This window comes from Ambystoma mexicanum, chromosome 8, assembly GCF_040938575.1.
Source record: "Ambystoma mexicanum isolate Mex_15411 chromosome 8, UKY_AmexF1_1, whole genome shotgun sequence".
NCBI lineage: Eukaryota > Metazoa > Chordata > Amphibia > Caudata > Ambystomatidae > Ambystoma > Ambystoma mexicanum.
The window spans coordinates 901,514,206-901,537,980 of record NC_090929.1 but is presented as its reverse complement, the minus strand read 5'-3'; the positions used below and the strand labels follow the sequence as shown (position 1 = coordinate 901,537,980).

Genomic DNA, 23,775 nt, shown 5'->3' with positions numbered 1-23,775 from the left:
ATGCATTTCTTAAACACGCAATGAACTTTCTTGCTGACATATCGGAGTCCATATGAATAATACTGCCTGTTTTTTTTTTTTTGCACCTGGGAATCATGTTAATGCCATCCACCGGGCAACATTAATGATTTGTATTTGTATTTGGATTTATTTATTTAAATTGCACGGCCTGCCCACAGGCATCAGGGCGCATGTTTGGAAGGGTTACAATGAGAAGTTACAGAAAGGCAGTTACAGGAAGGCAGTTACATATTACAAAGTATAAATATACATAGGGCAAAGAAATATACATGTATTTACAAGGTAGTTAGTCGTCCCAATATATACAGAGGTGATAGGATTGGTACAGCATGCAGTGAGTGTTTACAAAAAGGAGGCTGAAGCTTCATCTTGCTCATAAAGCCATTGTTTTGCTCTATTTTTGAAGGATTGAAGGGAGGGGACATTCCTGAGATCATTGGGTAGTGAGTTCCAGAGCTTAGCTGCCAGGACTAGGAAGCTCGAGCCTCTGGCAGTCTGGAGCTTGAAGCTAGGAATGATGGTACAATTATTGTTTTAGTGCAGGGGCGTCAGTAGACATGGAAACATTGAACTGCCCTGAATGCTGGCATGATTTACACATTCCTAAAATAATCAAAGCCATGCAGATAGGAACGCGTGCACACGTGCAGTGGCTGCAGTACTCTCTGCGCTATTTGGAGGCTGTACAAAAGGAACCTCGGTGTCTTCATTGACGTATTCAATGAGAAATTGTATACAGGGCCCACCAGGCAAATGCCAGGATTGTCTAGTCAATCCAAGGCGAGCAAGATATCAACTTTCAATGGGCCTGACTCACAGACGTGCTTTATAATGGCACAATCACATTGGGAAACGCTCTATAAATCAGTCCCAATGTGTTTTTGGATGACAAATAACTATTACTACATCCAACAGTCCATGTAAAGGACAACTCCACAGACAGTTTTATAAGAACCACGGTAAGTTGAAGCATTTTCTTACTATTCATCAAAGTTTGATTATCAACCAACTCAGCGTTATAAGACCAACAACCTCATTAAGAGTTCAATGGAAGGGGGAAAAAGTGGCAATATTGGGTGTGCTGTTATTATGTACATACTTACACATTCCTGCTATGTGGAGTTTTTACATCAATAAAAAGGGAGAAATCGTCACTGACGTGTTTTCCACTGGTGATAATTTCTCCAAGCCACACTCTTAAATAAGGACTAACACTGCTAACCCACTACTCGTAATATGACAGATACACTGCCAAGACAAGTGGTTGCATCGGAAAATGAGCTTTGCAGAATTGCCACAAGTAATTCTGCCAAACTCCTAATCAGGCTCCATATCTTTGCATAACAATACCGAATTACCTAATAATTAAATTTTCAATTTCCATGGGAACAGTCAATATGTGAATCGGTGTGGCCAGAAATCTGACAATGCACAATGTGATCCCTGAATACAGCGATGTATTTGCAAAACAATTCATGTTACCAATCCTTCCTCTTAGGCCCTCGTTTTGGTGGTAAGTGAGAAAACATGGTGGTAATTGAGGAAACAGGCGGTAATGGAATTGTTGTCTCTTTTTTCACCAAATTAGTTAAGGAGGGAATACATCATCCAGCACTTGCCTGCAGGTATTTCCCACTGAAAAATGCATTTGTTGTAAGTACCACCAATGATCATTCTTCCAATCCCCAACTCACAAATATTGTAGTGTTGCTTATTTATCATAAAAATAGCCAGTGGGAACGGTAAACAAATTACTAATTCCACCCAAAATCATAATGAGGACCTAGTGTGAGGAATTTGACCATCCGCACAGGGAGAGTGCGCTCGCCTGGGCTATTTGATTTTTTGTTTATTTTTAAAAGAATGAATGAAGGGAGATCAACCTCCAGAAAATATGTGGGGCCATTCCTGCACATATTTTTCATGCTCACCGCACAGCAGAAAAATAGTCATGCACTCTGGGAGGACACAGCTTACCAGCCCCGCCCTCCCCTGTCATGTGTAGCTGACACCTGACAGCTGTGGGTACATCAAAATCATCTGGCCGTGGGCATCCTGATTAGCATTTCAAGGCCCCATGGATTTCCATCTCCATTGTTATACCTCGCTGGTGATGGCGAATACTGAAGAATGTTAATTAGCAGGCCTCAGGGAGGCCTGAGTGCAGGAAGTGACAATGGAGACCAGAGACCAACACCGTTTTGTAATGCAATGTGTCAACTTGGAACTAACACCAATTCTTGATTCAAAAGGTCAGTGAATGTCCTGTCTGGAACCACTCCTTTCAGACCAGGGAAGTATGTGAATTGTAAGACGAAAGTCTGCAGTCCCCTACTTCAAAGCAGCCCATGTTGTGACAAAGCGCTGCATAGGGCTCAGTTAATTTGGGAGAAACTTTGATGTACAGCAGACAGGAAGATGGGTGGGACTTAGAAGTATATGTTGTCATCCTTCCCCTGTCTGTTGCCAAGCGCCCTGATTCTAACCTGAACCATCACTGAAGATTGTTGGTGGGGACCCAGGATTGGTTCATTAAGATGGGCTTAGCCTATACCAATTGATGGGGCCCAATTGGCTTTAAAAGAGGGCTGTAGCCCTCAATGATCAGATCATCTGAAGACTTTGCAAGGAGTAAGAAGAAGGACTCATTTTGTCCTGAGTTGAAGGTACAGTCTACCTTACATCTTCTGCCAGTGAAGGAAGGCCAGGAGTTCCAAGAGGCAAGCAAGATCCCTCCCCTAAACATCTCTCAGGGAACAGAGGGAGATACTGGACTCGGACATCCAGCAGCCCCAGAACTGGTACCCAGCCAGCACACAGTGTGCCCTACTAGGTTCTGACAGCAAGCTTCCTAGGTGAGAAGTGCCGGAGAGTCTCTGGACAAAGGACAAGGCCATTGCCTGCTAACACTCTGCAGAGCTTTGGGCCGTCCACCTTGAAAAGACATGATTCCTGCGGAGAAGCTAAGAACGAGTGCCACACAAGTATCATCCAGCGTCCATCTTTTTAAGGACAATTTCAAGACAGTCAGTTTTTCACACCGCAGTCACCAGAGCCATCTGAGACGCCCCAGCCGACATTCCAGATCTGCCAACCGGCACAGAGACAACGATTCTTGGCCCGGGCCGTCGCACCAGACAGCCTACAAATGTCTGTCCAGCCTCGCTTGCTGAATTGCCTGACGCCTGGTACCCGCAGCTGTCTCCCGCCACTAACTCTGTCTCACGGGCTACAAAGCACTCTGGAACCGCCTCAATGCTGTTGAGCACCAAGAACTTCTTCAGCACCAGGTACATTGTGGTTCTTCCCCACTTGGTCCTTCTCAGAAGGCCCCTACAGACAGTTACAACTCTTTGCCCCTTTGGTGTTGAAACCAAATAACCTTGAACAGTAAGATTGATTGCTTTACCAGCTACCCTCCTGTCAGTATCCAGAGTGCATCCCTTTCCTTTGTGAAACTGTCTGTCCTTTACAGTGTGGGTTATAATTGTAGTGTGCTAGAACTGTCTGTTGTAGTAATAAAAAAGTAGATATTTTTATTCAGCATTGGCTGGACAGTCCCTTTTATTGGGTAATAATTGTATTTTCGCTGTGTTGCAACTAACCAACGATCCACAACCTTGCAGAGATAAGCCTGCTGTTCTGTACACGTTACCAAAAATGGACAAGGAGGTCTTATAATTTACTTGTATTCCAAGTTATTCGTATCCCTTCTGGTGTACTAGAGGTGTGGGGTTGATTGATGGTTTAGAAACCAATATTTATCCCTGGATCACTGGCGCTCCGGAAGTTGATTTGTCACATTGGTGGCAAGCAGTCGGATCAGTTGGAGCATTGAACACAGCGTAGACACTCAACAGATAAAAGTACTGTTGCAGGCAATGTTTAGTCACTGCTAGGTAATAGTAATAGTCATGGAGCTTGACATGGAAAGTATAAAAGGCATGAGCGAGGATGTCTTGCGCGTCTCATGTCAAGAGAGGGGACTTCCCCACAGCACTAAGGTGAATAAACCTGAGTTGTTCACCAGCCTCCAAGCTTGTGTAGAAGTGAGGGTGGTTGGAGAGAAGACCCCAGGAGACAGGCTAAGCCCTGTGTACCCGAACGGACAAGAACTTCGGGAAGGGGGTAAATGATGAGGACGACAGCATGAGCAGTTTTTCTCACCAATCATCCCGCCGGGGGGCAAATGTGGTTACTCATCACTCAAGAGTGTCAGTGATGACAGGGGTGAGTGTGGCATCCCGCAGGTCCCAGGCTTCAGCACAGTCTCTAAGTGGCCCAGTAATTGTTCCGGCTGTTAATGAGGTAGCGGCTAGAAAGCTCCTGCTCGAGGAGAGGAGACTAGCACTAGAGAAACAGAAACATTGGCACATGGTCACCATAGAGTTGCACAAGCTAGCGCTTGAAGAGCAGAAAGAGGCCAACAGGTCTGCCTCTAGCGAGAACAGCAGTAGTGGCTCAAACCAGTGTGTCCAGGATTAGCCCTGACAGCACATCCCCAAAGATTTAGTACAGTTTTATGAAGTGGGGAGAGATATTTTTCACTGGTTTGTAGCGCTCAAAATGGCATTCCAGCTGCAGGAGGTAGATGAGGTAATGTGGGGTGCAGCCTTGATGAGTCGCTTACCGACACCATTGACTGATGCAATTCTTCAGTTAGCTTCTGAGGAAAGGCCCGTTTATGAGAGCATGAAGGCAGCCCTCCTCAGGAAGTTCTGTAAAACCCCAGAACAGTATCTCAAGAGCTTCAGAGAGCTCGGAAAGAAAAGTGGGCAGACATTTGAAGCATTCAGACACTTGTTTAAATATCTGAGCGTGTGGGTGACTGGTAACAAAGTTGACACATTTAAACAGATGTACAATTTGATTGCATGTGAGCATATGTTGAAAAATTGTGAGGTTGACCTACACCAGCATCTTGTGGACAAGACTATCACAGACCCTAGGGAGCTTGCAAAGGCTTCCGACAGGTTTGTGAGTAATCAAGTCCAGAAAAAGACTCAGGCAAGCACACACAAACCGGAAGAGAAATCTTCGGACAAAAAAGTAAACGAGGATGGGAAGGTCCAACCCAATCCTATTCAAAGTCAGGTCCCTAAAAGAGTGAAGGGAAACCCCTACACTCTAGTCTGGCCATTCACACCGAAAAGAAGAGCACAGACACCTCTAACAATGGGACACCTGCATTCTGACCACCCAAAGGTTGTTTTGTGTGTAAGGAGATGGGCCATAGGAAAGGGGATCCTGCTTGCAAGGGGTTACCCAAGCAACCCATAGTGGATGTTGGACTCATGGAGGAGGCCATCATTACTGAAGGCGTCTCAGAGGATGATTTCGTATTAGGCCATGGAGGGGCCGAATGTGGATTGGTTACCCTGAGTGGGAACAGTACCGGATCTCCAGAAGAGACCCCAGTTCCCAATAATACTCAACTCTATTTAGAGCACATGTACATTTATGGACACAAAACTCCTGAGGCCCGAGACACCACGGTTAGCATCACTTCTGTGACCCAGCAGTGGTTATAGCCAGGCCAGTATATTGATGGGCATGATTTGGGCATAAGTGGATTTGCTGGTAAGAGTTACATGCCCCTTGTTGATAGTAGTGTTCAGCTGGCGAGGTGTAATGACCCAGCGCTGTAGCGGTGAAAGACTCATCCATGTCCCATGTCTGTTGGGTCATGATCTTCCTGATCCTGAAATAGTCACAGCGGCTGGACAATCGAGGGTCAATGAGAACGCCAGATTAAACGCTCTGAAAGCATTAGGGGCTGGACTGCTTCCAGCCTGCTGTTCTGTCCACGTTACCAAAACTGGACAAGGAGGTCTTATAATTTACTTGTATTCCAATCTGTTCGGATCCCTTGTGGTGTACTAGAGGTGTGGGGTTGATTGATGGTTTAGAAACCGATATTCCTCCTTGGACCACTGGTGCCCTGGAAGGTGATTTGTCACACCTAGGTCACAGATCATTGAGATCTCATGCATTGCTTTCTAAGCCGTCTATTAACATCTGTTTAATGCCCTGTTATCACTGTCGAGCTTTAAGCATAACTATGCACTAGTGAATTTGGTTTTCTGATTAAAAGCTCAGAGGGTTTGAGCCTTGAACATTTTTCCAGGTTGGGAAAAGGTGAACAATAACTCAAGCATTTTGTTTTTTATAGCTACGGTATATGACTTAATGATGGTGCCTAAAGGTTTTGCTTTGTTTGCAGGAAACAAAGTGTACCATTCATCGTCCCCCCTAAATTCCACAGGCGAGATTGGGTTAATCTGAAGAATGGAGAGCGGATTCAAGACGACAGTGAGCCCTATGTTGCCCCTGAGTATTTGCCCCGAACTTCCTTCCACGCGTTGGGTATGTGTAGACTGATTTATGTATTTGTGTAAAAGATTTTCTATGAAACTATTCGTCTTAACCCATATTTGGCAAAGATTGATTTGTTGAATGGATTTGTTGAATCCTTCTTTACCAACCGTAGGTCGGCAAATCCATGGGCCACTGACTGGCCCAAACAGTGACCACAGGATCAGCTAAAGCTTTTCCACTTTCTAGATCCAGTGTTCACTATACGGCCCTGGAAGTGGGGCACAGTGACAAGCAGGTAAGGAGATTGGGAGTGTCTGCGGCCAGGTGGCATAGAGGGACTAGGAGGGCTTTCTATTTCCATGGAAAGAAAGATACTCCAGGTGCAGTTCATTTCCTCAATAGTTATACATTTGTGCCCGTTCTGTCAGGGTTGAGCACATCGATCTGTGTAAGAGTGTAATTATTTAACTAAATTGCTGGTCACAAGCATTAATACTAAGGCAATGAATCCTCGGTGTGCAGGCTGCATTGGATGCTAACGGCCCGCCAGCTGAAGATAACTGGCCAAGAGAAGCAAGTGTCTTTTCCAGAGCAGAGCGGTGCAGTTACAAGCCGGAAAAACACTTCCACCATTAACGACCATTTCCTCCACGTCCCTCTTCCTCGTCCCAGTACTTACTTGTAAGGCCCAAGCCACCATTACATAAAACTTTTTTAAATCCTTTCATCTAGGTAAGCCTGTAATGTTTCCACTGAGAGCTTAAGACTCCTTGATACCCATAAAGTACTCGTTTAAATCCCTGCCCTCTTCAATGACCTCGCTGTCTCCTGGGATTTACACTGCAATGAGGATCCTCTCACTTCAGGGCTCTGAGGGAGAACATTGGTGAGGCTATCACAGCATCTCACTGTCTACTGGGCAGCAGAATGAGGTATCAACCAGGGGAGTCTGTTGAGGGCAATTAGAAGGCTGCACATTTTGTGACTAAGGCTGTGCCATTCAATCCTTTTTATTCTAACAAAAACAACATAAGCAAAGAGAAGATCAAACGGCATAAAAAAACCATTAAAAACCATAAGCAGCCAATTGTTGTACAATTGCAGAAAAAGCTGTAAACATGCTACTGTTCTTTCCCTCCCCAAACAAACCCACCTCTCCCTCAATGCAGTTGAAATACAGTATAGTTTTGGGTATAGAGCTTGGTGCATATGCATAGGTAGGCTTTCTTATAGGATGTTCGAATACTAAATTATATCATAAATCGGAGCCTGTGGGGACCTTGATAATTGCCTAAGACTGTTTCTCTCCAACCCACATAGCCTAGACAGTGAAATAAACCATTGGTTCTTCGTTGGTGGGGACTCAGATTTCTACTGCAATAGGATGATTTTCCTAGCTGCGAACAGCATAAAATGCATAAGCTTTCTGGTCATCACATCATCGGGCCATTCTTCAGCTTTAGCACTAAATATGATCATCGGTGACAATGTAATTGTTGAACCGTGTATGCGTGAGGACATGGGACCACAATTCAATTATTTTTGGGCATGTCCAAAACATATGGCCCATAGTGCCCAGTTGGCCACATTTCTTGCAGCAGTCGGCGGACTGAGCTAGTCCCATGCTGTACAAACGCGTAGGAGTGTAGGATCTTAAATTGAAATGATCTATTGTGTGTATTTAATGAGAGTTCCCTAATCCCAGAGAAAAAACATATATATCTCCACATCTGGTGTGATAGCTACGTCTTCTGCCCAACAGTTGGCAAATGTTATGTTTCTGTGAAGGTTGTTCAGGATACATAGTTCATAGAAAGTCTTAAGTTTGGGGAATGATGTAAGATCCCGACCTAACTCTGCTTCACAGGTCAAGAGCTCTCGACTGCACGTCCCTGCAGTAATCAAAGTATTTATTGTTGATTGCAAAGCTGTGTATTGAAGTCAATCTGTGTCAGCAAGGCCTAATATGTGTTTTGCGTCATCGAATTTAAGGGTCTCAGAGTCTTCAAAGAGATCCATAACCCATATATGTTGCTATTCTGTAGTTCGCCTGCTATGTATCGTATGTTTTAGGCCAAATTACAATAATGCTCTAATACTGATCCAGGGCGGGACTGTGCGTATGTCAGTTCCAGTAAGCGCACGCATCTTGTGACATTGAGAAAGAGTGGATCCCATAAGAGGATGTTTTTTTCAAAGCCTTGCGTATCTTAGCCAGTGGAAATGCAAGCATCTCCTGTGAGCTATTTGGCTGTAACATCTGTAGTTCTAAAGATTGCCACCTCAAAGATTTTTTGAGAAACATACCTGTGCAGCAAGATAATACTCTTTCCATGACGGAAGTGTCAGGCCTCCGTCTGCTTTAGTGGCTTGCAGAATAGATCTGTTGAGCCAAGTTATTTTTCCACGCAAGATAAATCTTGTCACATGCCTATCAAACTTAATGAACATTTTGCTGTGGGAGATGTTAGGATCATGGAGGCCAAGTACGTCAGTTTGTGAAAGGAATTAATTTTAACTGCTTTTATCCTCCCAGAGAGTGATACTGGTAAGTTCTTCCATTTAGCCATATCATACTTGATTTTAGCAAGTAACGGAGGATAGTTGAGGGTAACTAAGTTTGTTGAATCCGTGCTTATATATATTCCCAGATATTTAATGTGTTGATCTTGTAGTCGAAAAGGAGCCATTCCGCCCTGGTCCCAGGGGATACACGATGTAAGGACATGAACTCTTATTTATCCCAATTCACACTGTAGCCTGCCACCGGGCCATACTCCCGTAATATTATTTGCACCTGTGGGAGAGAAGTGGAGCAGTGACTAATATGCAATAAGAGGTAATTTGCATACACCGAAATGTGATGTTCTCTGTCCCCTTTGCTTATACCTGTCCCTTCAGTATCATCTCTTAGTTTCTGAGCGACCGGCTCAATCGCAAGAGCATATAAACAAGGAGAAAGTGGACAGCCCTGATGTGTTCCAGCATGCAGAGAAAAGGGTTCGGACCTATGTCCATTAGTGACCACCACCACCCAAAGGCTATAATAGAGTAACCTTATCAATTGTATAATTTGTCCCTTGAGGGCAAATTTCTCCAATACTGTGAACATGTAGTCCCACCTGACTTTGACGAAAGCTTCTTCGGCGTCTAAGGATAGAATTGCTTCGTCTGATCCCACCAACCCTGCGAGAATATGGAGAAGTCGGTGTGCTTTATCTGTCAAGTGGCAGTTTAGAATAAACCCTTTTTGGTCCTGGAGGACAGTTAAGGGCAGAATCTGTTCTAAGCGTCTGGATAAACATTTCGCAAGGATCTTTGCTTCCAAATGTATCAATGATATTGGACAATATGAGCTTCATTCAGTGGGTTTGTGATCCTTCTTGTGAAAAACCACTATACTTGCAAGCATAGTGGAGTCCGGCATGTCTCCCTTTTTCACCGCCTCTGAGAATGCTGTCTCTAGTTTAGGAGCCATTTGGTCGACCATTCATTTACAAAGTGTTAAGACGGATTTCTGAACTCTGTCCTGGTGGCGCAGAAGTTCAGAAGGCCAACCTAATTACTTGGAACAGGGTAACCTCTGGACAAGCCAGACCAATCAAGGTAGCGATCGCGGCGGTCAAGACTAGGTCTCAAGAGGGGTGAGGGTGACTGAAAGCCCGCAATGAGCACACAAAGCAAGAGCGCTTACAAACTACTCAAAACAGTTGTTATATCAAAAATAGATACACATTTATTTTAAGGCCTTTAAAACAATGACCGTAGCGAGAAAATCACAATATCACAATATTAAACCAACACATACCATATCAACACAATATATATACAAATACAACAGTCACTAGCGTTATAAGCATGAAATATGTAGTCCACCTGAAAGGGAAGGAAAACAGGCAGTGCGATAACGCTTTAGACTCAGTTCGCCTTCAGAGGCACCTAACTAGATGGAAGTCCGAGCCCTGCGAAGAGTGGAGCCTTGTGCTCAAAGTACCTGCCACGCCGGTGCCAACGGGCAAAAGGAGAAGCTCTTCGGAGGAAGTCAGGCAGTTCGGGTTAGTGCACAGCAGAAGGAGAACAGGTTCCGCAACTCAAGCGCAGCCTCCACAGCGAGCAGAAGCAGAGCGCGAGTACGGCAAAAGGGTGCTGTTTTTACACAGCAGGGAAAAGCAATGGGATACTGCAGGAGGGCGACCAGATCCTAGCTAAACTACTCACCGGTCCCCGAAGCAAGCAGATCCAGGCTTCTCCACGTTAGTTTCAGCAGCTGGCAGGTTCAGAAGAGCAGGGAACGCCTCGTAGTCGTGTAGAGCAAAAAGACGTCCCAATCGACGAAACCGGCACAGTTTGTTGCCGCAGCAGGACAACGGAGCGGCCGTGTGTATTCGAGCCAAATGTACACTCCTCCCTTCAGACTTGGGAACGCCAAGTGTACGAAGCATGGGAGAGTGACAAGGACTCGGAATACAACACAACCTGGCGACGGTTACAGAGCAGGACTCCCTTGTAAGCTGGTCAGTCAACTGGATGGCCCAGAGACACTTCCGAAGGCTTACTTGGCAGGAGAGGATGAAGTCGCCGGGAATAGCTGTTCCTGCTATTCCAAAGGTCGAAGCACCAGTACAGGCCTTCTGGTCCGATCAAAGGAGGAAAGGGTTTCACAGGACGACAGCAGTGCAAAGGAGGATTCCTTCAGCGGGTCACCAGCGATTCCTCGGTCCAGCCTCTTGGTTGCAGGATACTTGGCTCCTGTATTCCTTCGTTCGTGAGAACTCAGGAGATCGACATGGTAGTGGTGTTTCCAGCCCCCTCTTATCCACGGTTCCCTTCGCGCCAAAACGGAGGGGAGCCAATGGGAGATCCAATCATCAACACACATACCATACGTGGACCAATCACGGACCACGGTGGTCCCAGGCATTCACACCACCCTAGACTCTCTGGCACCCAGGATGTGTATTGGGACCAGACATCCCAGCCCACACCGTGGAGGCACACAAACGACATGTAGAAGCCCGCGAAAGCAACCACGTTTCGCGGGAAAGTACATGCCCAAATAAGGAAGGCCCCGGGTCGCTCGACCTGGGGAAGGTGAAGGGAGCAAGACGGTCAGTGGACAGGACAAAGGAGCCTCGTGGTCTGGCCATTTTGGGAGCCAGGCCACCATTTTGGGTTCAGTGCGAAAAACGCGCTCAGAACGCCAAAAGGAGCTCAAAATACACAAATCGATCGCTGCCACCATTCCAGTCCCTGAATGACTTGCACCGATCAAATACCATCCTAAAAGAGTATCTAGGGCCTGTAGAAGGCTAGAGACCCAAGAGAGCTGTAACTTAGCTTACAGTGCCCTCTTGTGTCATGTTGTACTAAAGCCGCAACATGATAAAAGAAACTACGGGAAACAGCGTTCCCCGGTACTGACTGTCTTAAGGGCATGTCAGTTTCCCCGTAAGAAAAGGAGCGAAAGCCCAGAGGAGTGCGGCAGAAGGCTGCACTTCTCTGGCAAAGTCAAGAACAAGGTGAAAAACAACAGCAAAAAGTTTAGGGGTTGCCACATGGAAGGAAAATTACCTACAATTACGAAATCTTTCCTAACACTCGCCCCTCCCAGACTATGGACAGGGGGAACTAATCCACCCCTGGATGAGTCTCTTGTTCAGGTCGGTTAAACATTCTGGACAACCCATCAGCATTGCTATGTTGGACACCTGGCCTATGCTCAATAGTGAAGTCGAAGCCTTGTAGACTTATGGACCACCTAAGCAACTTTGGATTCTCCCCCTTCATGTTCATTAGCCACTTTAACGGCTTATGGTCAGTTTGCACAGTGAAGTGGGTCCCATAGAGGTAGGGCCTCAGCTTCCTTAGGGCCCACACAACAGAGAAACATTCTTTCTCTACCGTGGACCATCTGAGCTCTCTGTCCTTAAGCTGGCGACTAATAAAACCGATAGGGTGTTCCTTACCCTTCTCATCTACTTGTGATAGTACAGCTCCTATCCCAGTGTCAGAGGCATCCGTCTGCACGATAAAAGGTCTTTGATAATCAGGGGCCCTAAGGACAGGGGCCTGGCACAAGGAGTCTTTTAAGCCATTGAAGGCCTTCTCACACTCGTCGGTCCAAGTTACCTTCTTGGGTTTCTTCGGAGTTGTGAGGGCAGTCAGAGGAGCAGCTATGGTGCCATAGTCTGCCACAAAATTGCGGTAATACCCCGTGAGTCCTTAGAAGGCTCTCACTTGGGTTTGCGTAGTGGGGGTAGGCCAGTCTTGTACTGCTTGTACTTTACTGGGTAGAGGCTGTATCCTCCCTCCACCTACTTCATGTCCAAGGTAAACCACTGAGCCTTGTCCAATCTGGAATTTACTACCCTTTATGGTCAAGTGGGCTTTCTGAAGAGCCTGGAGCACAATCCCGAGGTGTTTCACATGGTCTTCCCAGGTGGCACTGAAAACTGCTATATCGTCCAGATATGCAAGGCAGAATTCGTCCAACCCATTCAACACATGATTCACAAGCCTCTGGAAAGTGGCAGGTGCATTCTTCAACCCGAACGGCATTACCCGGAATTGGTAAAGGCCGTCTGGAGTAGAAAATGCTGTCTTCTCCTTGGCATGTTCTGCTAAAGCTATTTGCCAATAGCCAGCAGTGAGGTCAAACGTGCTGAGGTACTTGGAGGCACCCAAAGTATCCACCGGCTCATCTATTCGAGGCAAGGGGTGTGCATCTGTCTTGGTGACAGCATTCAGAGCCCTGTAGTCCACGCAGAACCTCAATTCAGAAGTGCCTGCTTTTGGAACCAACACCACTGGGCTGGACCAAGGACTACTAGAGGGTTCAATCACCCCAAGGTCTAACATTTTGTTGACCTCTGTCTTAATATAAGACCGTACTTTATCTGACATCCTGTATCCCCTACTTTTGGTAGGTACACTGTCTCCTGTGTCAATGTTATGTTTGCACCAAGGTGTCAAACCAGGCGACTGTGAGAACAGGGGGGAAAACTGCCTAAGCAAACTTTTCACCTCAGCCTGCTGATCAGAAGTCAGGTGAGGGGCCACTCGGACACCCTCAAAGGAGCAATCTGAAGGACCACTTTGGAACAGGTCGGGAAGAGGTTCAGACTCCACTTCCTCAACGTCTGAAGCCAGTAGCAGTGCTGCGATTTCGACTCTTGGGACGAAAGCCTTCAGCCTATTCACGTGAAACACTTTTGGAGCCTGTCCGGGCCTTCCAAGGTCCACTAAATAGTTCACCTCACCCAGGGGCTCCACCACTGTGTAAGGGCCTGACCATTTGTCCTGTAAAGCTCGAGGCCTTATGGGATTCATGATCAGGACTTGCTGACCAGGTGTAAAGTTGATGAGGGAAGCTTTCTGGTCGTACCAATGTTTCACCAGCGCTTTCCCTGCCTTCAATTTATCACTAGCCAAGCCCATCAGAAGTACCATCCGTTTTCTGAGCCCTAGCACATAATCAACTACGTTGGTAGTAACAGGGGGAGTGGGCATCTCCCTTCCCTCTTTGACGATGGCTAAGGGTCCCCGTACGGGATGACCGAACAGAAGTTCGAAGGGGCTGAAGCCAACACCCTCCTGTGGTACCTCTCGGTAGGCAAACAGTAAGCATGGTAAAAGAAGATCCCATTTTCTTCTCTGAGGTTCCTCCAGAGCCCCAATCATGCTCTTTAACGTTCTGTTGAAACGTTCCACCAGACCATTGGTCTGGGGGTGGTATGCAGAAGAGAACTTGTAGGTGACCCCACATTCTTTCCACATAGCCTGCATATACTTCGACATAAAGTTGCTGCCACGATCTGACACAACTTCTTTAGGGAAGCCAACCCTAGTAAATATGCCGAGTAAAGCTTTTGCAACTGACTTGGCAGTTACAGTTTTCAATGGGATGGCCTCAGGATACCTGGTTGCATGGTCGACCAGCACCAGGATAAACCTATTGCCCGAGGATGTTTGCGGGTCAAGGGGACCAACGATGTCGATCCCTACCCTTTCAAATGGTACCCCCACAACTGGAGCGGTACCAACGATGCTTGGATTGTCGCGCCAACCTTACCAGACAACTGGCAGGAGGCACAACTCCTGCAGTGACTTTCTACTTGCACCCCCATCTTGGGCCAGTAGAAGTGCATGGATAACCTTTGCTTGGTCCTCTTCATACCAAGGTGACCAGCAAGGGGAACTTCATGCGCCAACTGCAGGAGGAAGGGCCTAACAGCAAGGGGAACCACCAACTTCCTATGGTCTCCTTCTGTAGACTCTGTGGGCTCACTATACAGGAGTCCACCTTCCCAATAAATCCTATGCTTCCCAGGAGGTTCACCCTCAAGCTGGGAGCAGGCCTGTCTCCTTAGGCCTTCCAGAGATGGGCACTCACGTTGGCCTTAACTGAATTCGTCCCTATCAGGACCTCCTTCAACTAACAAGACTTTTAGTTCAGGATGATCGTTGGGGTCGAATACTTCAGGCATCACCACCTCCTCGTCAGGCCCGGGCGATTGACCAACTTCCTCCACCGCAGTGGTAGGCGAGCTCGGGGGAATATTCTCTTTCCCTCGTTTTGACTTGTAGACTCCTTTCGCCTTGGGTTTCCCCTTTGGCTGGGGCGGCGTATTGGACTTGGCCAATGCTGCCCGTGCTTGAGACCGTGTGTAGGGTCTTTCGGCAGTATCTCCTACGAGCCCTAAAGCTCTGAGATCATTACCCAACAAGACCTTTCCCGGGACGTTTCTCTGAATGCTCACTGGAATCCTGACTGCTGTACCATTTAAAGTAAGATTTACAGGTATTACGGGAAACATACGGAGGGGGCCGTCAGCCAACTTAGTGGGCATCAGAGTAGCTCTGGCAACTTCCTCTGAGTCTACCAAGGTAGAATCCACTACATTGCGACTGCACCCACTATCCCTAAGAGCTGGAGTATCCACTCCATTGATCAGCACACTGTCTTTAAAGTAGTGCTTGGTATTATCCGGAATCCTAGCATAAGCCTCTGCGACTTTAGGCTCCCAGGAACCCAGGGACACTAAAACTACCTCAGCCTCTATTCCGCTGGGAAATGAGTCTGAGGAGAAGGATGCTCCTGTAATCTCTTCTTCCTCGTAGGAGGAGAAGGCTAGATTAGCGGAGTGGACCCCCAAAGGTCTAACCTTACAACGGGGATCCCCCTTCACATGGTCAGTTGCTCCACAAGAAAAACAAGCCCCAGTGGGTCTGTTTACGTAGGGAGGCTTATTGTAACCAGAGTTCTGTTTCAGAGGCTGACCTCCACTACCCTGTGAGTTCTCTTGTGTCTTACCCTTGTTTTTCTTTTTGTGGCCCTTATGGGAAGAAGATTTAGCAGATTCCCCACCCTCCACATCTTTGGACTTTTTCCCTTCCTCCTGCTTACCAGGATGAGTTTTGTCCTTATGGGACACTCGATGTGACACCCATAAATCTGCTGCAATGGCCAGCTTCTTAGGATCTATCTCCTTCGAATCGGCCAAATGCTGCTTAAGCTCCGGGGAAGAAGAAGCAAAAATGTGTTCCAGCATGACAAGATTTATCATGCCTTCGAAGGTAGAAACCTTATAACCTTCGACCCAGCCAGTTAAATTTTTCAAGGATTCAGCGACATAAGATACCCAAGTACCACCTTCCTTTTTCTTATACTCTCTGAAACGTTTCAAATATTGGGCCGGAGTCTTCCCAAACTTTAAAATGAGTTTGCTTTAACATTGCGAAATCAGCTCGCTCAGCCTTCGACATTTCCATAATGGCACTACAGCCAGAATGGGGCAGTCTGCTGAGTAACCACGCAATCTTATCAGCATTGTCAACTTCTTGAACTTCGCATGCATACTCAAACGCATTCAGCCAGTCCATAATGTCATTACTTTCTTCATACACACTGAGCAGATCTTTCGGAAACCGTGGATGAGAGGAAGCCCCAGACCCATGTCCAGGACCCTTAGACCCATTTGCAACCTGAAGCTTGGCCAGTTCCAACTGGTGATCCCTGTCTTTCTGTTTTTCTGCCTGTTCGATTTTTAGTTTGGCTATGCTGAATTCAAGCTCCTCCTGCCTAAACCGCAGCCCTTGCTTCTTGAATTCAAGCATAGCCTCCCCATCAACACTGGCAGAGGAAACATTAGACATCACATCCTCCCTGTCCTCGTGGTCGCGATGGATCAGTGCAGCGGCAGAACCGTCGGTTCTACCAGTGAGAGCAGCCCCACCACCTTCCGCACTGTCCTCAGAAGTTATAGCGTCAAGCTGCGCTTCTTGCCACGCCACGATTCTTTGGATCATTTCCAATTTAGTGCCTTGAGAGGAAACACCTCTCTCCGCACACATCTTTTTCAGCGTTTCTGATTTGGAAGCATTTAAAGTTAACAAGGTATTTGTTTCCATACTGTTTGATAGGACTATGGCCTTTTTAAAGTTATACTACAACAATTCACTACGTGTACTGGTTGGAATAACCCGAAATGCCTTAGTTCGAGCGCAACACTGGATACCTTCAGTCGTATCCCACCGCTGTACACCAATTTGTTAAGACGGATTTCTGAACTCTGTCCTGGTGGCGCAGAAGTTCAGAAGGCCAACCTAATTACTTGGAACAGGGTAACCTCTGGACAAGCCAGACCAATCAAGGTAGCGATCGCGGCGGTCAAGACTAGGTCTCAAGAGGGGTGAGGGTGACTGAAAGCCTGCAATGAGCACACAAAGCAAGAGCGCTTACAAACTACTCCAAACAGTTGTTATATCAAAAATAGATACACATTTATTTTAAGGCCTTTAAAACAATGACCGTAGCGAGAAAATCACAATATCACAATATTAAACCAACACATACCATATCAACACAATATATATACAAATACAACAGTCACTAGCATTATAAGCACGAAATATGTAGTCCACCTGAAAGGGAAGGAAAACAGGCAGTGCGATAACGCTTTAGACTCAGTTCGCCTTCAGAGGCACCTAACTAGATGGAAGTCCGAGCCCTGCGAAGAGTGGAGCCTTGTGCTCAAAGTACCTGCCACGCCGGTGCCAACGGGCAAAAGGAGAAGCTCTTCGGAGGAAGTCAGGCAGTTCGGGTTAGTGCACAGCAGAAGGAGAACAGGTTCCGCAACTCAAGCGCAGCCTCCACAGCGAGCAGAAGCAGAGCGCGAGTACGGCAAAAGGGTGCTGTTTTTACACAGCAGGGAAAAGCAATGGGATACTGCAGGAGGGCGACCAGATCCTAGCTAAACTACTCACCGGTCCCCGAAGCAAGCAGACCCAGGCTTCTCCACGTTATTTTCATCAGCTGGCAGGTTCAGAAGAGCAGGGAACGCCTCGTAGTCGTGTAGAGCAAAAAGACGTCCCAATCGACGAAACCGGCACAGTTTGTTGCCGCAGCAGGACAACGGAGCGGCCGTGTGTATTCGAGCCAAATGTACACTCCTCCCTTCAGACTTGGGAACGCCAAGTGTACGAAGCGTGGGAGAGTGACAAGGACTCGGAATACAACACAACCTGGCGGCGGTTACAGAGCAGGACCCCCTTGTAAGCTGGTCAGTCAACTGGATGGCCCAGAGACACTTCCGAAGGCTTACTTGGCAGGAGAGGATGAAGCCGCCGGGAATAGCTGTTCCTGCTATTCCAAAGGTCAAAGCACCAGTACAGGCCTTCTGGTCCGATCAAAGGAGGAAAGGGTTTCACAGGACGACAGCAGTGCAAAGGAGGATTCCTTCAGAGGGTCACCAGCGATTCCTCGGTCCAGCCTCTTGGTTGCAGGATACTTGGCTCCTGTATTCCTTCGTTCGTGAGAACTCAGGAGATCGACATGGTAGTGGTGTTTCCAGCCCCCTCTTATCCACGGTTCCCTTCGCGCCAAAACGGAGGGGAGCCAATGGGAGATCCGCTCATCAACACACATACCATACGTGGACCAATCACGGACCACGGTGGTCCCAGGCATTCACACCACCCTAGACTCTCTGGCACCCAGGATGTGTATTGGGACCAGACATCCCAGCCCACACCGTGGAGGCACACAAACGACATGTAGAAGCCCGCGAAAGCAACCACGTTTCGCGGGAAAGTACATGCCCAAATAAGGAAGGCCCCGGGTCGCTCGACCTGGGGAAGGTGAAGGGAGCAAGACGGTCAGTGGACAGGACAAAGGAGCCTTGTGGTCTGGCCATTTTGGGAGCCAGGCCACCATTTTGGGTTCAGTGCGAAAAACGCGCTCAGAACGCCAAAAGGAGCTCAAAATACACAAATCGGTCGCTGCCACCATTCCAGTCCCTGAATGACTTGCACCGATCAAATACCATCCTAAAAGAGTATCTAGGGCCTGTAGAAGGCTAGAGACCCAAGAGAGCTGTAACTTAGCTTACAGTGCCCTCTTGTGTCATGTTGTACTAAAGCCGCAACATGATAAAAGAAACTACGGGAAACAGCGTTCCCCGGTACTGACTGTCTTAAGGGCATGTCAGTTTCCCAGTAAGAAAAGGAGCGAAAGCCCAGAGGAGTGCGGCAGAAGGCTGCACTTCTCTGGCAAAGTCAAGAACAAGGTGAAAAACAACAGCAAAAAGTTTAGGGGTTGCCACATGGAAGGAAAATTACCTACAATTACGAAATCTTTCCTAACACAAAGGTCTATCAGTTTGCCATCAGTGCCAGCTGCCTTGTCGTTGTTTAATGCCATGATGACCTTAACAACCTCATCCTCCATAATGAGTACATTGAGAATTTCTAGATCCATGGCTGATACTTGGGGAAGGCTCAGAGGTCGTTAAAAGGCCTGAACTTGAGTAATGTCTCTATCTGGGGAGAGGCATATAGTGATTCTTAATATTCAGCATACCGAAGATTAATAGAAACATCTCTGACTAGAAGGGAACCATTTTGGCTCAAATCTAGCTAATCGCTTGCTTACTTTGTTTGCCCTTGACCGCCAGTGCCAGCATGTGAAATGGCCTATGGCACCTTGTGTAAAAAGTTTGGGTCCATCTAGTGAAGGCTTTCTGTTGTGCGTACAGTAGTTATATGCTTAAATTCAGAACAGATTTGACAAATCTGTGTGTGTACTGTGGGATCATGTGTCTATTTATATGTTCGTTCTGCATCTCACAATTCCAAGGTCAATTTTGTTGTGCTTACTCCCCATGATTTACGTTTATGGGCCCATTGTGATATGCTCTCCCCACGTAAATATGGCTTATATGCATCCCAGCATCTATATGCAATGAACTTCTCAGTTATGTTGTTTTGCCAAAACCTCTGCGTATCCGGTGTGAGAAGTTCTTCAATGTCTGCATGTTTGAGAACCATCAAATTGAGTCACCAAGAGGGGGTTCAAAGGGCATCGATTGGAAATACGATTTTCATTGTCACTGCCACATGATCCGATCTAACGATTAGTAGAATATCGCAACTATCAACCATGTGCAAATTATTGGACGATAGCAGCCAATAATCTAATCTCAAGTAGCTGTGATAAAGATTTGAATAGAATGTGAAGTCCCTGTTTTTTTTATGTGTACACTGCAATACATCATTCAACCTTAGCTTGTTCATCAGGGTGCGAAGTGTCATGCTCTTTTTGGGAATGTGAGGTGATGTATGGTCTGTACCCTGTCTGTCCAGCCTGGGGTCCAGGGCAATGTTAATATCTCTCCCTATAATTGTCAGTCGGCCCAGGAGAGAAGCACATCTTGCAAAGGTATACATAACGAAACCTGGGGAATCATTGGTGGGTGTGTGTATGTTTAGGAATGTGATATGTTGTTGAAATAGCAGTCCATGATCGGCCCTCCTTATCGGTCTGGGGATCCAAAATTGTAACAGGTAATCGTTTTTGAATCATTATTGAGACACCCTGTTTCCCATGCTATGGCGAGTGGACCGCTGCACCAACTCAACCCGTTAACCAGTTTAGCAGATTCCCTTGCATCCAAGTGTGTTTCTTGTAAGAAGATAAAGTCACTCTGTAAGTCTCTCCTATAACTAAGCAGTCTGTGATGTTTGATGGGGTGTCCTAATCCTTGGATATTAAGGGTGATACAATTAAGCGAAATCATTTTGTGTACAAAATCATTTTGCGACTAAAGACTAAGCGTAAAATATCAGAGGAACACACATCATATTGCTTATCAATTCCTGAACCCTATGTACTATCAATCGACATCAATCCCAAAGGAAGCTTGTCCTCATATGAGGCTAGCTAGCTCTTCATATTTGTACGCATATAGATCCCATGCACTGAGAGTTTTCACCATACAAAAAAACATAAGCAATAACATTGGGGCCTGATTACAACAACACAGTAACCCATGCAGGAGTCAACAGTGGAGACCTATTACAACCTACCACTCAACCTCCACATTGTAGGAGACCCAACTGTGAGGGAGAATTCTCAAAATGTGCTAATTCCTCTCTACTTTAGAGACCCCCAGCTCTTTTGCTGAACTTTGGGACTCTGAACTTTTTAATTCTGTTTGTGTTCTGTGTTTATTTCTTTTGATTATGGAGTTTTAGACAACTCCATAGGCATCATCTTTTTTATTTGTGTCACACAGCACCCTCAGTGTCGTGTCACAAGAAAGCCTTTTTAGGCTGTCCCAAGGTTTAAATACCTTCTCTGAGATAAACTACTGTTTCCCAGAGAATGTGTAGTTAAATTGACTTTACTAGTCTTTTTAAATTCCTAGACCCAGCACACACTATCTTACAATAGAGCACTGGAGGGGTTACCTAGTATCCCCTATGTCTAGAAACTCATGTAGCAGTCAAATGCTACCCTTTCCTATTGAAATGGCTGGAAGCAGTGGTTTTACAATGAACTACCATGATTTTTCCCGACCGGGAAAACTGGTAGCTAAAAAACACGGGAGCCATGTTTTTTAAGATGGCGTCTGAACCCCCTTTGTTTAAACAAGTACCGGGCTTCTTTTTCGCCATTTCTTTTTGGAAAGGTCATTCTAGTGTTTGTCTCTGCGTGCCAAACTAGGTTTGGTCCCTTTGTTTCTATGCCTTTGGCGGGCTTCAGGACTGAAGACTGCCTCTGGTGCCTGAGTATCTGTGGTGGGCAGGAAGTGAGGGAGGTACCCGAAACTCCCTGTACTTACTCTCTTAGGAGACCCAAATGCACTTTGGTGTGATTGGCTGGCTGACTCTCCAGTGAAAACAGCCGCCCTGCTGGGTGAGTGGCAGCTAGGCTGGAATGAATGGGAGAAAACTGTTTAAAAGGCGAGTCTCTTGGACTGGAAAGCAGAGTCGATCACTGGAACGAAAGAACCAAAGACGAGCTGGAAGAGGACGGCTGCTGCAACTACTGGACCATTGGTTTGTATGGTGGAGCCCTGCTGCAGGTCCGAATCGCCAAGTTCACCTCGACAGAGAAGTCCTTCAAGGACGACTTCTTCCTTTAAGTTGGTAGGACCAACTCGTAAGCCACCTGGATACCATTCTGGGAGCTGGTTAGGATAACTGGGGAGAAGGACACCAGCTTGTGTGCTTAAAGAACAGCAACCAGAATCGAAGATTTGCCAATTTGCCAGCTTTGCGACCAGTCCCCATGCAGTGCAGGAGTCCCCCGACGTTCTACCTCTTGTCCCCATGACTGAGGCTCAGGAACAGCGAGATCTGCAGGAACTGCCAGGAACAGAAGTCTTCAGCTGCATCTTTTTCTTCAATATAAGGTACTGTGACAACCCGACCGAGAGAACTTACCTCTCACTGCGAAAGTGCGTACAACTTTGGCAACTTGCAGGCCTAGTCAGCTTGTGACCCGACATACAAACCTTTCTTTCGTGAACTACTTCTAAGAACCGTGGCAAAGACTTTTCCGTTTTAAATACCGGAACCATTTTTACTTATACGAGACACTAGTCCATTGACTTTGGCCTACCTATTGCATTGAATCAACTCCTCTGGTAAACTCAAACTATTTGCACTGTTTTAGAGTAACTGTAATATTCGTTTTATTAACTTATGCCTTTTTGCTCCTACTTCCATGCTATTTTGCTCCTCCTTCAAGAGAACTCAACTGCTTAGTAATCAGTACTGTAGTATAATTTTAGTGTGATATTGGTTGCCTCATCTAGTGAATGCTTCATAAATGATTGTGTATTCAATTAATAAGTGTTTTACCAAGAAACCTTGAGTGTAAGTGTTTATCTGAATACTTGTAATTATAGACCTTTGTGTAACACCCTTACAAACTCACATTCCCTCTTGAGATAAGCCTGGCTGCTCAGCTCGCTACCAAAAACTGTGTGGTACAGCCTTATACCAAAGGGTGGTTTTGCTTACACCTGTAGTCCTAGTTGTGTGTAGTGGTCCCTGAGGGTACTGCATACAAACTTTGCCTAACACCAACCTTGTGGTAGAATTATCAACACTGGAACAATATAAAGACATAATTCGCAAGGGGGTGTAATATGTGTTACGGTAGACAAGCTATAATGATGCACTGTATCTGTCCATCAAGGGTCGTAATATGACATGTTTGCTCTGAAGTGTAAGTCGCAAACATCTGCAGCGTTGAAGTTTACATAGTCACTCTGTGCACAAGGAGGCTTACGTGTCGAGGTCAGTATTAGGTTTTAGTCCAACAAGGTCTGTGATGTCGGCATAGGCACGTGGCATTATAAGTTCAAAATTATATCCATAGTCACAACATTGGAATCTTGTAAATCCATTATCGTCTAGTAGAGGACCCCATCATCTCTTCAGTCTTTTATCTTGAGTGTGATCAGAGCATTTAAGTGATCTGCCAACTTTTTTCCACTTGGTACGGGCAGCGTCATCCTGGTGTGGTCGAGGATCCTGCGAGGATGTAGGGACTACCTCCGATTGTGCTGGCATATCATTTGTAGGAACTAGATCTCGTTGTCGCAGAAAATGTCCATGCCTCATCAGGGGCATCAAACGTGTGCAATTGCTGATCTATTTGAATTCACAAAGTAGCTGGAAACGTTAGGTAATATTGGAGGTCGGAACCCTTGAGAGTTCAAAAATAGGGTTAACATCCCTTCTGCATTTAGAAACTTCAGCAGAAAAATTGTTAAAGACTCCTACTGTGGCATTACCCCATAATATCGTCCCTGCAGCGCGGTAGGCCTTAAGTATGGCCAACTTGTGTTAGAGGTTGAGTAGTCTGAGGCTAATGATACAAGGATGTTCTCCTGCATTGGGTTTTGGAATCGGGGCCCTGAGCTCCCGTTCTATTTTATAATTTTTAGGGTCAGTGAGTTTCAGTTTATCTTGAAATAGACCTTACAAAAATCTCTCCATATCTGTTCCCTCAGCATTTTCAGGAATCCCGACGAGCCGAAGGTTGTTATGTCAGAATCTATTTTCTTGATGTTCAGCCTTGGCCTCCAGTTGCTGTACCGGCTGAATCATTGCATCAATCTCTGCCAACAGGGATTCACGGTT

General features: G+C 46.3%; 1 protein-coding gene across 1 annotated transcript in view; it reads left to right on the top strand.

Annotated features, from left to right (window-relative positions):
• The window catches only part of LOC138472557 (synaptotagmin-15-like), a 492,423-nt gene that overhangs the window by 228,172 nt on the left and 240,476 nt on the right, over positions 1-23,775 (top strand). Inside the window, exon 3 of the mRNA XM_069610789.1 lies at positions 6,245-6,387. Coding sequence (XP_069466890.1) covers positions 6,245-6,387 — 143 coding nt within the window. The remainder of the gene's footprint in view (positions 1-6,244; positions 6,388-23,775) is intronic.